General features: G+C 34.1%; 1 protein-coding gene across 6 annotated transcripts in view; it reads right to left on the reverse strand.

Moving 5' to 3' along the window:
* NIPBL (NIPBL cohesin loading factor) overlaps positions 1–13,744 on the reverse strand; it is a 166,781-nt gene that overhangs the window by 33,992 nt on the left and 119,045 nt on the right. For 5 of the 6 annotated variants that reach the window (XM_075740677.1, XM_075740679.1, XM_075740675.1 and 2 more), the window contains 9 exons: positions 11,455–11,637; positions 7,499–7,696; positions 7,264–7,335; positions 7,089–7,178; positions 5,763–5,866; positions 4,123–4,209; positions 1,719–1,950; positions 902–1,053; positions 72–152 (listed from right to left, as the gene is read on the reverse strand). In XM_075740677.1, the coding sequence (XP_075596792.1) occupies positions 72–152; positions 902–1,053; positions 1,719–1,950; positions 4,123–4,209; positions 5,763–5,866; positions 7,089–7,178; positions 7,264–7,335; positions 7,499–7,696; positions 11,455–11,637 (1,199 nt within the window). The remainder of the gene's footprint in view (positions 1–71; positions 153–901; positions 1,054–1,718; positions 1,951–4,122; positions 4,210–5,762; positions 5,867–7,088; positions 7,179–7,263; positions 7,336–7,498; positions 7,697–11,454; positions 11,638–13,744) is intronic. The other variant, XM_075740680.1, reaches the window with a different exon arrangement.

Genomic DNA, 13,744 nt, shown 5'->3' on the forward strand with positions numbered 1-13,744 from the left:
TAGCCTATGTAAATTCCCCAATAACTCTCAGAAGTACAGGAACAAGAAAACACAAATTAAAAAGTACTTACTGCGGTCACTAATTTGATGGCACATAATTGTAGTTCACTGACATTTTCTACAAAGAAAGGTGTTATTCCCATAGATGATACCTATCAATGGAAAAAATTATTGTAAATATATTTGTCTAACAAATTGATATTTATGCAGTTTCACAAGTAGGTTATTCATTCAGCAGGTAAGGTTCAACAAGATGTATTACTTCATATTATTTGCAAATAAAGTTATTAAAGGATATTAGAGAGCAAGTCTTATGAGGAGCAGCTGAGGGAACTGGGGTTGTTTGGTCTGGAGAAAAGGAGGCTGAGGGGAGACCGTCTCACACTCTGCAGCTACCTGAAAGGAGGCTGTAGCCAGGTGGGTGTCAGTCTCTTCTCCCAAGTAACAAGCGATAGGACAAGAAGAAACGGCCTCAAGTTGTGTCAGGGGATCTTTAGGTTGGATATTAGGAAAAATTTCTTCACCAAAAGGGTTATCAAGCACTAGAACAGGCTGCCCAGGGAGGTATTTAAAAGACATGTAGGCACTTTCGGGACATGGTTTAGTGGTGGACTTGGCAGTGTTAGGTTAACAGTTGCACTCTATGATCTTAAGGAGCTTTTCCAACCTAAATGTTTCTGTGAGTCTAAATTTGAATACAATCAGATTAAACTTTTCTTAAGTGTCCAAGAAAAGTCCTTAAAGATTTTGAACATTAAATGCTCTTCTCTTGCAGATTACCTACTACAGAAAGTTTGTACTGATTTCATACTTCATGTCACTGAGACAATCATACTTCACATTCTCTCTGGGAAAAGAAAAACAAATATTCTCAGACAGAAAGTCTTCTGATAAAACTTACCTGAAGAATAGTTGTGTCAGTAAGAAGCTGAATCTCTAGCAACTCTGATAAGCTGCTGACAATGTCACAAACCTTGTTATACAACATCACTATAACTCTTTGCTTGTGGGTGGAACACTTGGCACGTTTTGCTTTTGAACTTAAAACACCACCTAGAAAATAAAAAATATCATCATTAATTTTTTCAATGTTTCACATCAAATATTAGAAAGATAATTTTCCTCAACAAGTGTCCCCAGAACAGCTGCATGACTACAACCTTGTAAAAGCAATTGCTTACAGAAGAAAAAGTGGAAAGCAGGAATTTCACATGATACTGATTTTTCATAATTGTTCTAAATTCTGGATCTAAGATTTTTAGAAAGGTTCTTGAAGTTGGACACCCACATCTTAAGGTATGCATGTGACAACAAAACTCTAAATGCTAAATATATATTATAAAATATAAATTATGACTATAAAATGACTTACTCCTGCATATAATAACTACACATAGAAGCTGAACTTCAGACAAACTTCTAAATACTTTAGTCTTAAATACTTTACATTGACATTACTGCAGTAAACCAAGATGTTGTATGACTAAGTTAGTCAGAGGATACACTTCACTCGTTTTTTTACTCTACATTTCATCATCCTCAAAGTAACGCAAAGCTGTTCAGGATGCTGTATGTGATATGGAAGAACTATCAGTATAAGAGTTGCGTATAAAAATCTTATTCCAGAAAGTTCTATCACTTGCATTGTCATACAGCAGATTATGTTTTGATATTTTTTAATGTGGAAATATTTTTAAAAAAATTCTTAGCATACTAACCACCATGAGGATCCACTCTATACACAGGATCATACTGAGGATAGAGAGTGTTCTGCAAATGAAATTTTGTGTATTGAATAACTCTTTCTATTACGTCCTCAATATATACAGCTTTAGGCATATTCGGTGATGTCATAATATTGATAGCAGTAAGACAAGCATCAGCAGATTTTGTCACTCTTTCCATAATAAGATCTCTCCATAATCTCTCCTCATCTTCAGTGTCATTGTTCTGTAACAGGAAAGAAAGTGTGAACAAGTCAAATTTTCATTCTTACCAGGTAAAAGGTAATTACATTACCTTCATACACTTACATACATACACATGTATTTCCTTTTGATACAAAAATTGTTTTAGAAATCAACTAATATTTCTTTTATTAGTAACATGTTTGTAATGTCTCCCTACTTACAAGTCTTCAAAGTCTCACTGTATACTTCTGCTAGAAAACAAAGAAGCTTTTTGCATATCACTGGGAAGAACTATGAGGGAAGATTGCCACAAACTCTACTTAAGACTGATGTACCTCAAGCAAAATTTAAACTCATTCATCTAGCGTTTTCTTCAGTGTCCTTCAGCTGCTGCTTTGATCAGGCTAATTTTGCCACTAGAGGGAATTCTTACACAAAGAGACTGTTACAAGTCACATGAAACTTAAGTACATGACTTTCTCTGCTTCATAGACGAACCCATCTATTAGAATGGGTTTAAAACATGTCTTATCAAATATGTCCACAGAGTACAGAATCTCTGTATTTCTGTGTCTGTACAAGTTACAAAACCATACATACATAAGGTTAATTATGACCACCCAGCACTACTTAAATACTTTAATTACATTACTTATAGCAAAACCACGTAGAATTTTTCATAGCTTCTCTGGTACAGATATAGCCTACAGAAAAAGAATCTTTCCTGCCTGTATGACACCATAGTTTAACACTGTTGACTTTCCTTGTAAAAATAAGGGGTTGGTGAAACAGTATCAACCTTTTTCCTTTGGGGTAAAAGATCTAAAACAGTATCACAGTGCATTATATATATGAGATATATATATATATGTATCTGTAAAATCAACAGAAATCTGCAAATCACAAGATCTCTGTAAATTTCTTGCAAGGAATGGCTTCAAGTAATTTGTTCCTTACACAAATGAGGCTTAAAAACTTTCCATGTAGTTTTAAATATTTTCTAAATTTTTTTTGCTCATTAATCTTGGAAATAAGAAGAATATGCAAGTGGACTCTGCCTCTGAAAAACATCCTGACATGGAGGCAGGATATCTTCAATGCACTGTAAAAGAAGTAAGCTTACTCTTTACCAAAAGCTTTCTTTGCCATAATGATTTGAATCATGTTTAATAGGTTTTACAAAAAATTTAAAACTTGTTTGGCTAAAGATTGCTTCTTTTTTTTAGTTGAAGCTTTGTTTTGGAATTGCAATAATTGGATAATTTCATTAACTGCTTAATAATCTTGAGTTTCACTCCAAAAAGCTAAAAGAAAAATATAATTTAAAATCAGTAGCATAAAGACTTAATCACAGTGAAGCAAAGCAGGTAAACGAGCACCTTCTTTTCACTTATTTTTCATATTGCTAAAGACATTCAGAACCGTATACTGAAACTTTGAAAACCCTACAAACTGCCTAGATGAAAGTATTCAGGTACTAACAATATGTCTCTGGTTTTCATTTGCAAGTTCAAATTCCTCCTTTCCAATATAAATAATTACTCTCTATGTCTGGAGATCAAGGTATTTTTTTCTATAAAACTCAAGAACTCTATTCTTGCTAGAATAACTGTTTTGACTTGAAAATGTAGAAATAAATAAATATATGAAATATCACATATCAACCTCATAAAAACTCCAAATCCCTATGTAGTTTTATGTGTATCAGGAAAAAAACCCCTAAAATCTTAAATTTCCTGTTAATTTTGTTTATGTTGACAACTTTAATTTTGCAGTGTAAGAACAGACCTAAACAAAGCGCTTTCTCTTTTCTTAACGCTCAGGAGAAGAATACACTTTACATGAAAAGTGTAGTATTTCTACTAAGGGATGTTTTATGGACATATAGCAAAGAAATGTCTAATGGTGCAAATTACACCAGTTACCATAAATACTTCAGGATGAAACTATATGTTTAAAATTTAAACAAAAAACCCCTCAGTTGCTCCCGATACACCTGTTAGTTATCAGTACTATAGAAAAACATGTTTAGTACTGAAAAAATATAATAAATTGAATTTTACTTCAAATCTTGAAATTTGGCAATCACATACATATTATATGAGAAACTCCTATCACACATATACAGAGTATTGGAAACTATCACTAAATAGGACTCAAGTGAAGAAAATATTTTACACAATACTGTGAAATTATGTAATTTGAAACTCACATGGTTAAGTAATGTAGAAAGCTTTGATCCATCTTGAATATTCTTCTCCAAAATATTCAGAACTTTTACTGTTTTATCTGTTGAGAGCTAAAACATGAAAAGAAAGACATCAAACAACTGCAGGAACATAAATATTCCCAATTGCTGAGAAGAATGTCCATGGATGAAGGACAGAACTTGCTACAGAATGTGAAACACTTAAGATTGTAAGCAATTTCAGATAAGGATTGGATCTTGATTTCTGTAGTTTCTGACATAGCATGATTGAGAATGCTGATAATATAACTAAACTAGGTGAAATATATTCTAAAATTGCAATCAAACTGTATTTTCAACCAGCAAAATCCACAGAAATAGATTCAAAATTGCTTATCTATTATTAATGTCGTATAGTTATACACTTTTGCTTCTAGAAAGAGAAATTTACCAAATCCAAGTATCAATCACAAATTCTAACTGACCATATGTAGAGCTTTATTAGAAAATCCAAATTCCGTGAACAAGCAGAAATAAAATTCCCTGATAGGAAATGTATTCTTAATATTAGTGTTAAATTCAAAGAACTAGCAAGTTGATAGAAGTAACTTAAACTCACTTACTGATGATCTACAGAATTATGATTAAATAATTTGTGGAATACGCTAAACTTGAGAAGAACCGGTTTCATTCATTCAGATACTATTGGCACCCACCTTTAGAAGCAACAAAATACTGATTTTATATATGTATGTATGTATGAAAAATAGGGAAGAGAGGTTAAGGATGAGAACTATTAGGAAAGAGAAACTCAGGCTGACAACAACCTGCAAAGGAAGGTATGAGGACTGAAAAGTCTAGGAAGAATATCTAAATTTTAGATTAAAGAAAACCCTTCAGAGTGACTTTCATAGTACGTGGGTTCACAGACACTTCATAAACACAGTAAGTGGTCATGAGCAGGCAGAGTAAGAGTTTAATATAAGACTGTCTGCAGCCAAGAGTTCCAGGAAGGTAAGCAAAGCAAGAACATTGTTTCTAGAGGTGTGATACACTTTGTACCAACAAAAAGTTCCCCTGAACTGAAGTTGGGAAGAGTATGGCAAAGAAACCACAACATGCAGTCTACAGAAAATTAATCTTATTATCATCTGGGGTGTTAAATCTTCTAAGTTCAAAAGGCCTTTTGGGAGAAATGCTGGAAGCTGGCAATTCAGTGTGATGCTGGCTGGACATCATACACATACACAGCACTGGTGGCATATAGCAGAAAGGGTGGATTTTTTTACCTTGCCAGCAGGCTCTGATTTACTGCGGTTGCTCCACAACAGCTGTAAGGAGCAAAACCTATAGACTGATGTGCTCTTGTGAAAGTAGAGTAATTAGTTTAGATTTTACTGTTCAGGCACAGGTATTACATATTGGCACATAGTCAGCATTGACACAGGAAGGAGCATTCAACAAAAATGTCTCCACTTCAGAGACAGTAACAGTTAAGATGTGGTAACTTTTTACGCACTTCAGCTAGGTCAGCAGAAGCACAACTGTTCACAGCATCTGTAAGGTGCACACCTGTAGAGGGTGGAATGTTATTACAGGGGACATAAGTTTGTCTATGTTTATCAAATTTTATGTTCAAAAAGAGTTTAAGACTGAAGGTGTACCTTGTCCATAATGCCCATTGCCTTGATTTTTGCAGATTCACTACCCAACTCACTAAGCTGATGTTTTCCCAGTAGCAATTCCTGTGGAATCTCATCATCATCACCTTAAAAAAAAATTAAAAATTATTAAAATTAACAATCATATTTCAAAGTAGACTTAAAGGAAATCAGTATTTTACAGCCAGTATGAAAAAGCCAACTGAAGAATAAGAACTGATTTTCCAAATGGCTAGCATCTAATAGTTCCAAATAGTTAGCATCTAATATTCCATTCATGACAACTTTTGCTTGTGTTAAATCAACAACTACTTGTTAAATATGACTGGTTCTGAAATATCATTTAACAGCCTAACATGAAGCATCCATTTCTGAAAGTCATAAACTAAAAATTTTTAGCATAGCAAAACCCATTTATTGCAGCTTTTGTGCTATCACCCTCATTTCAATGGAACAAACCTTACATGACTGTAGTCCTAATTCTAAAGTTCAAAACTGGGGAAGGGCAATAGATGAAAAACACATATGAAATTAAGTACCTTGGGAAACACTGTCTTCATCATATTTACCCTTTCAAAAAACCCTTTCATGATGTTACCAGAGACAGAAAGAACCAATGACTTAACTTCTAAGTTCAAGGTTGTAAATGCTATTGCTTTAAAACCTGTAGTAATTTGTTTACGATGCTCCTCCCCTTGTTCTAATCCTGTGACAAGGATGGTAGGAAAAAAAAAATAATCAACAAACACTATTATCCATTTCAATAGGAAGTCACCTTGGTCAACCTGAACTGCTTCCTCAGACACACTAAGCTGGCTGTTTTTCCACTGAAATGGATAAGGAGCATACAGTCATTCAGTGCCTCAGCCATAAATGCATAAGGGCTCTGCTGCTTGAACTGAATAACCAAGCTCTGCTGGGTCAAAGGCCACAACGCATGCAAAATTATGTGTGTCAGACATTACTGGCAAGAGAATCACCTTATGTTAGCATTGTTTACAAAGATATGTTTGACAGAAGGTAACATCCTAATGACAGGCATCCTTTCCACTCCAGGGGACTACTACTGGTCTCATTATGATTTATGCCCCTTTTGGATTCTGCAGGGAGGAGGAAAGAAGATTTTCTTCTTGCAGCAGCAAGTGAAATTGGAAAGGCAAAGGCCACCACTCAAGGTGGAAGCCATATAAATGCAGTATGCCCTTGCATGTATCACAGGCAATTACATCTACCAAAAAATGAAGTTCGAAAATAGCGATACACAAATTTTTTTTGTTTTTCTTGCATTTCTAATTGGGGAAAGCATTTTGAAAATTTCTGATACATTACCAAAAGCTGTAAAATCCATGTCTTCCAAATTTTCCAAAATATTCTCTATTGAGGCAGTAAACCTTTTGAAAGTCGAAGAATCCATCATTTCTGGTGAAAAAAGAAAATTATAAATAATAATTTTATATACAAAACAGAGAATACAAACTGTAGAAAATAAATCTTCTAAAATTACCTTCAGGTGTTAATTTAGGTTCGTAAGCTTTCCTCTTCTTTTGTTTTTCTTTTTTCTTCATTTTTCTAGCCACTAATTAAGAGAACAAAGAGTAAGCCTTCTTAAGGCTAAAGGATTATTTACAATTCTTACATTTGTATTCAATACTGCATATGAAGATTTTTATTTTAAAATGTTTAACGTATCCATTAAAATACACTAGTATTATGGAAAAAAAAAATAATTGATCAGTTACCCTCACTGAGGCTAGGAGGAGGAGAATAATCATCCATATCAGAGTCATCAGGACTGCGATTACGATAACGGCCACTACCAGAAGTCCTCCTTCCTTCGTGGTAATGACCACTTCTTTTATGGTCACCAGAACTTCTTCTGTCATGTTCTTCATACTCCCAAGCTTCATCTCTGTCCTTTTTATGTCTTTTACGAGAAGCTAGTAATTAAATGCATTTTCATTATAAGTACAAAAATTCTACTTTCAATAGCTCAAAATTAAACAATTTTAAACATTCAAAAGATGTGTAGATGTGGCAGTTAGGGACATGGTTTAGTGGTGGACTTGGCAGTGCTAGGTTAATGGTTGGACTTGATTATCTTAAAGGTCTTTTTCAACCTAAATAACTGTGATTCTATGATTTGCAAGTTAAACAGTATTGTATAGCTGTCCTGTAAAACAAGTGAATGCTCTAAAACTATTCTATAAAATTATGTTATGGCATTCTTCTAATGATTTCTTTGGAATTACATGAAAACTGTGCCTGAAACTAGCAAAGACACAGTAAACATTTATAAATCCAATTTTAGAAGGCATTTGTCCTTTTAAGTAAAGTGAGGAATGTGGAAAAAAATCAAAGTAAGTTTCACCCTTTCATAAGAGAACATTCAGATAATTTCTTCAGTTACCAAAATTGTGACTATTACTGGATGTCCATATTCCAATTCAGAGATTGCTTTGCCCATCTAACACAGCAAGTTCGCATGAGACCTGGCAATCAAGTTGTTTAAAGACATTCTGTTTTGCCAAGGCAACTAAAATTTTGTCATTATCTATACTGCAGGATATTCATTGTAAAGGAGAAAGCTGGAGTCACAATTCTGGGTCAGATAGCAAGTTAATACCACAGAAGGTTATTATAACCAGTTTTCAGTCAGGACTGAAAAGCCCCACAGAACTCAATGTTGAAAAACTGGGATAAATGTTTTATACAGAAACAGAGATTTGGTGGAAATAAAGTGGGGGAGCAGAATGGAGAGTTCTCTGTTACCTTCAAAGAAAGTCTTGTGTGTCTTGAAGGGGAGAGGGTGCTATGATGTAATAGAAAAAGGATATGGAGGAGGAGCTAGTTTCATCCATTAAAGCAGCCAATTCTCCATTGTCTAATGTAGCAGGATAACTGGGCTACCACAGAGATGTCTAACTCAGACTATGTTGTGAAGATTAGAACAGCTCCAAACCACCACATTTTAGACTAGCAGAGTTTATACTTGTGAGCCTGCATGTAACAGCCCTGACATCTGTGTGTTTCTACCAAAGTCTCCTGAAGTTTAGAGAGGTATGACTGTATATCGGGTTGTTTCTGAGCATTTATACAGAACTTGAACAGAACTGACAAGTTCTTCCCACAACGCCATTTTATTGAGAAGCATAGGGTATATACCAGAATATAGTCACTAGTTGGCCCAGGTTCAGAATTAGTATCAAAACCATTAAACCTGAGGCGATACTAAAGCTCTGCACTGCACCCGAGAGGGCTCCCACTTCTGAAAATGTAGTACAAAACTTCTGCACAGAGGTGGTCCAAGGTCTATAAGGTAATAACTCTGTTCAGGCTTTGATTCTGGATCAGACTGGCTTCTGGAGGCACTACAGTCATGTTCATGATGCCTGAGCAACTAATACTGACTGAAATGGTTGATAGTTAACTGTGATTGAAGAAATGGACGGCCATCTTGTATACCTGGAGTGAGTGTATGGGAGAAGAAAGTGTGTTGTGGGAAAAGACTTCATACATCTTAACTTCTTCCCCTGAGACAGTTTATAAATCACAGTTTATAAATCATCAGTATCAATTTAAGCTCTGTAGGATGAATTCTGACCCCTGCTACATCTCCATGAGAAAAGTAACTTCCATAATTGGTTTCCAGAAGAATTTTAAATTGACTAGTTTATCAATGCTGCATGACAAAACAGAATGTATTACAGTTGTGCTGGCTCTGCAAGGCAAATAAGATGAACATGGGAACAGCTATGCACAATCACTGCTCTACAATATTTATTTTGAAGTAGGTAAAATTGACCAAAAATGTAATTATTAATGACATTTCAAGAGTTATTATTGATTTTATACATAAAGACTATTTGGACTATAAATACGTAATTTTCTTCTGAATTCTGCCAAACATTTATGCAATAACACATTTAGCACTTATTGTATAAGAATGATGCCACTAATTTTTAATTACTTATAATCTAATTTAATGGAATGTCCCTTCTTCATGAGATACTCAAATTTCTCTTCTATAACAATCACTATTTCATATTTTTTGAAGTTCAATTTTAGACAACCAAAAGAATTCTGAAATACATATTTGTAATAATACAAATCTATTCAGTGTACTTGTCACAAATCTTTCATTATCTTGATCACTTTGTCTCATTTTAACTCAATTCAGTTCTACAGTATCCTTTAAGAAATATTATAATTTATTTTTAAACCAGATACCCTCACTGAATTTTTTAGAATGATGGACAGATCTCTTGAGTGGATATAATGAATCTCGAATCCCTTAAAGCATACAATTATTGTGAAAGTTTTCCTTAATTTGCTTTACTTTGTATTTTAGAATTTCAACAGCCACTGTGGCTAAGAGGTAGATTAAGGTATCTGAAATTCTTGACAATTCTCTCCATTCCCAACCAACTTAAATTATTTTGCTTTACTTATGTTTTTAATTCACTGTTCCAGATTATTAACACCATTAACACGTGATATGATACGGTAAACAGAGAACATAGAATCCTGAATGAAGCAAATAACCATTAATACTTTACCATAATCAAGACTGATTACAAATTACCTCAAGATCTCATACTCACACTCAAAGCAGCATTATTCAGTTATAATTAAAAGGAAAAACAAACAAACAAGAAGATATTCTTTTCTGCTTCTTTGATAAAGATCAGAGGTATCGCTATTATAATTTTTATGTGTATGTGTGTATACATACTACATATCTGTTGGATGAGAACTTGAAACAATTAAAAAGCAGAACAAACAAATCTTTATCTTTTGGACCCTAAGAAAGTCTAAAAAGTAAAACATTGTGTTTTACAAAAGTTCCGTAAGATGTTTGTATAAGCAAAAGTGGAAAGAGTCTAAACTTGGGAAAAAATCATTATAAGCTAGACATTTTCTCAGATTAACAGCAATAGGCACTTCTCCTGTGGCCCTGCATGGGTAACACAACTAAGACGTTAACTCGGACTGAACTGATTCACTCCATTTTAATAGAGTTTAAGTGCTGACTGAACCACCACATAGACTAACGAACTATACTCTTAATTAGGAAGTAGGAAATCCTGTCCTTAGAAGCATTTTTTGACCCTTAGGAACTTTATCCAATTGCACAACAAAATTCTAACTACAGATTCCTCTCTTCCCTAGAAAACAGTTAATTCAAGAATAGTATCATCAGCAAATGGTATTTTGAGAAGCCAAACAACTCCAGTTTTTCAAGCAACATGCCAGAGAAATAATAGGAGAACAAATATTTTAAGAAACTTCTGGGAAGTAAGAGTCCCAATTTATCACGTCAGAAAAATGCAAGAGGGGATCCTTCACTTATCAATACAACTAAGAATAATTTAAAATTTATTTACTGAAATTCTGTGCTGATTTAGAGGATATTTTCCTTAATCTGTTTGGCAAAAAATGTTTCATAGTAAAACTGAAAAAAAAATTTAAAAATCTAGGCAGTGGCTTCCCATAAGGTAATTAGGAAGAGAAATTGAAACCAAGTAATTTTTCTTTTAAAGGAAAAAAGGGTTCTTAGTCAAGTAGTTGTCAGGACAGTAAACTTGTTTTCATATGTTTTAGGGTAGCCACCTTAAAAAAAAAAAAAGTGAATCTCTTCCTAACAGCAAAATATTAGCTTTCTTTAGCAGTAGGAACAGAATGATGTACTACTTACATTCAAAAGCTTCTTCACTGTCATTGTCTTCATCAGAACTGATTTCAGCATATTTTGGTTTCTCATTAACTGTGCTACGTTTGCGCTTGTTCATTTTCACACGTTCACAAAGTGGCATGGTAGATTCAATTTCTGCCAGGAGCTCAGGAGGCAACTCCTTTAACACTGACTGATCTATGCTACCTATTAATGGAGAGTAAGAAGAGCAAATGTGAACCTGAAGATAAAAGTAAGGACCCAAACACTACAGTCCTTTCTCAGGAACTGCTTACAATATATCCACTAATAACCACAGTTAGATATACCTGGATGTACTTAAGGTCCTTTTAAAGTTGCATTTATTGTTCGCACTTCAATTGGAAATTAACAAAGTAAACTGTATACACATCTTCAAAAAAATATTTTGCCAGGCATATAAATATAAACAAATTCAAAGTGGTGAATTGCTTTTCTAAAAAGATATCCCTGCTCTACTTACACAAAATTTAGTCTCATTTCAGTTCATCCTCTGAATTTAACAGGTTTTCTAACAGTGTAGGTAAATTAAAGATTCTTTGTGCCTCATTAACAGTTCTGTTTATTCTCATTCATATTATTCAGTGCACACAACACAGTAATCTTCCCTTTTCCAGTAAGTAGGGACAATCTGCAGCAGAACCTCTGGAGTTTTATCCTTCAATACAGGCCAAATCATTGACAACACAACACACCATTCTCATCACATTCTGAAACTATGATTAGAACCATATGCTGTCAGAATGAAGGAGATTTGCAGTCAAATTTTTTTACAACTAACACCAGGAAACCAAATTAATTCATAAGTATTTCCTGGAGTTTTGTTTATTCGATATCTTACCTTTATTTACCAAATAACATATTGCAGATTTGAAGATTATCGGACTAAACCGTTAACCTTTCTCCAACAACACAACAAACACCTTTGTCAAAAGCACCTCTCTCTCCTTCCCAAACCATACTATATTACTTAGAGAGGAACTCACATGCCAATTGCTATACACACACAATCCTCCAAAAATCATCTTCTAGATGATAATTCACTTTTTAATTGCATTTACTATATCACTAACATAAATTTCTAAAATTTATTTCCATTTTTACACTAATATACTATCTTCTAATCCAAGATTAGGCTTTTTCTTGTTTTCTTTCCCTCTTTAAATATCCTTTCCTTGAATTAGAAGAGCCTTAAAATAAGAAAATAGTTTCCAGCCACAAAATTTTTAAAAAGTCTCATATATTATTGGTTTCACATATGAGCATAAAAAGCATAAAAATTGCATATAAGCAATTAAACTAATGATCAGAAAACTATTTTTTTTATAATGCTCAAGTATGCTCATCAAGTGATCTCATTTAACTGCATTTTTTAAGAAGATTTAATTTAAAATACAGGGCGTTTCTAACTGAAATAGGTAAATATCTATAAAGTGAAACTGATAATGAAAGTTGTCCCTGCTTCCCCTATGCTGTGGTCACTCTTCTTTGAGTTATGTTGCCATCCTTACATAATCACCACCTGCCAAAGTTACCTAAATTCTCAATATTGCTTTCAAAAAATGCGAGACAGCATTTCACAGTGTGGTTGATCACGTTGCTGTGACATGATTATTCTTTGCAGGCTGGGCACTTGATTGAAGATAGGCAGAAGTGTGCTGTCACGGACAGATCAGGTCCTCTGTGTGTACCAACAGCTGACTATATGCCAGCCAGGTCTAATCTGCATGCTGCATAGCCATGCCTGAGCAGTGGTGTCCACACACTAATACTCCACGTCTCTTTGTACATGTATACAGTGCCTGAAAAGACTTGGCTTACATCCAGTCCCAGACTACAGGAAAATTCACATACACAATTTTAAGACAATTTCCACAGGTGAAATTGCTAGAGGCTCAGATCCTGGTTCTCTAACATATTCTCAATTTTATGCACTGTTGGTAATTTCACTGAAATCAGTGGGACTACACACACAGAGTATAAAGACTACAGCAACTCTGGCCAAACAAAGACATTGCAAAAGCCAGCTACAAGTAAAGGAACCAAAGTTGCATTAAATCCACAAACAGCGAACAAAAATCACAGACTACTACTCTCCTACCTCCTAGGAATATGTATTCTTGCTTTCCTTATTGATTTTGTTCCCAGGGTAGAACACTACTCAATCTTTAAAAATAAGTCAATTACCACAGTATTCATTAGACATTAATGAAAAAAAATGCAGCTACTTTAAGCATTTCAAAAAATAACTTTATTTCCTTCTCAAAAGTTCCAA

This window comes from Balearica regulorum, chromosome Z, assembly GCF_011004875.1.
Source record: "Balearica regulorum gibbericeps isolate bBalReg1 chromosome Z, bBalReg1.pri, whole genome shotgun sequence".
NCBI lineage: Eukaryota > Metazoa > Chordata > Aves > Gruiformes > Gruidae > Balearica > Balearica regulorum.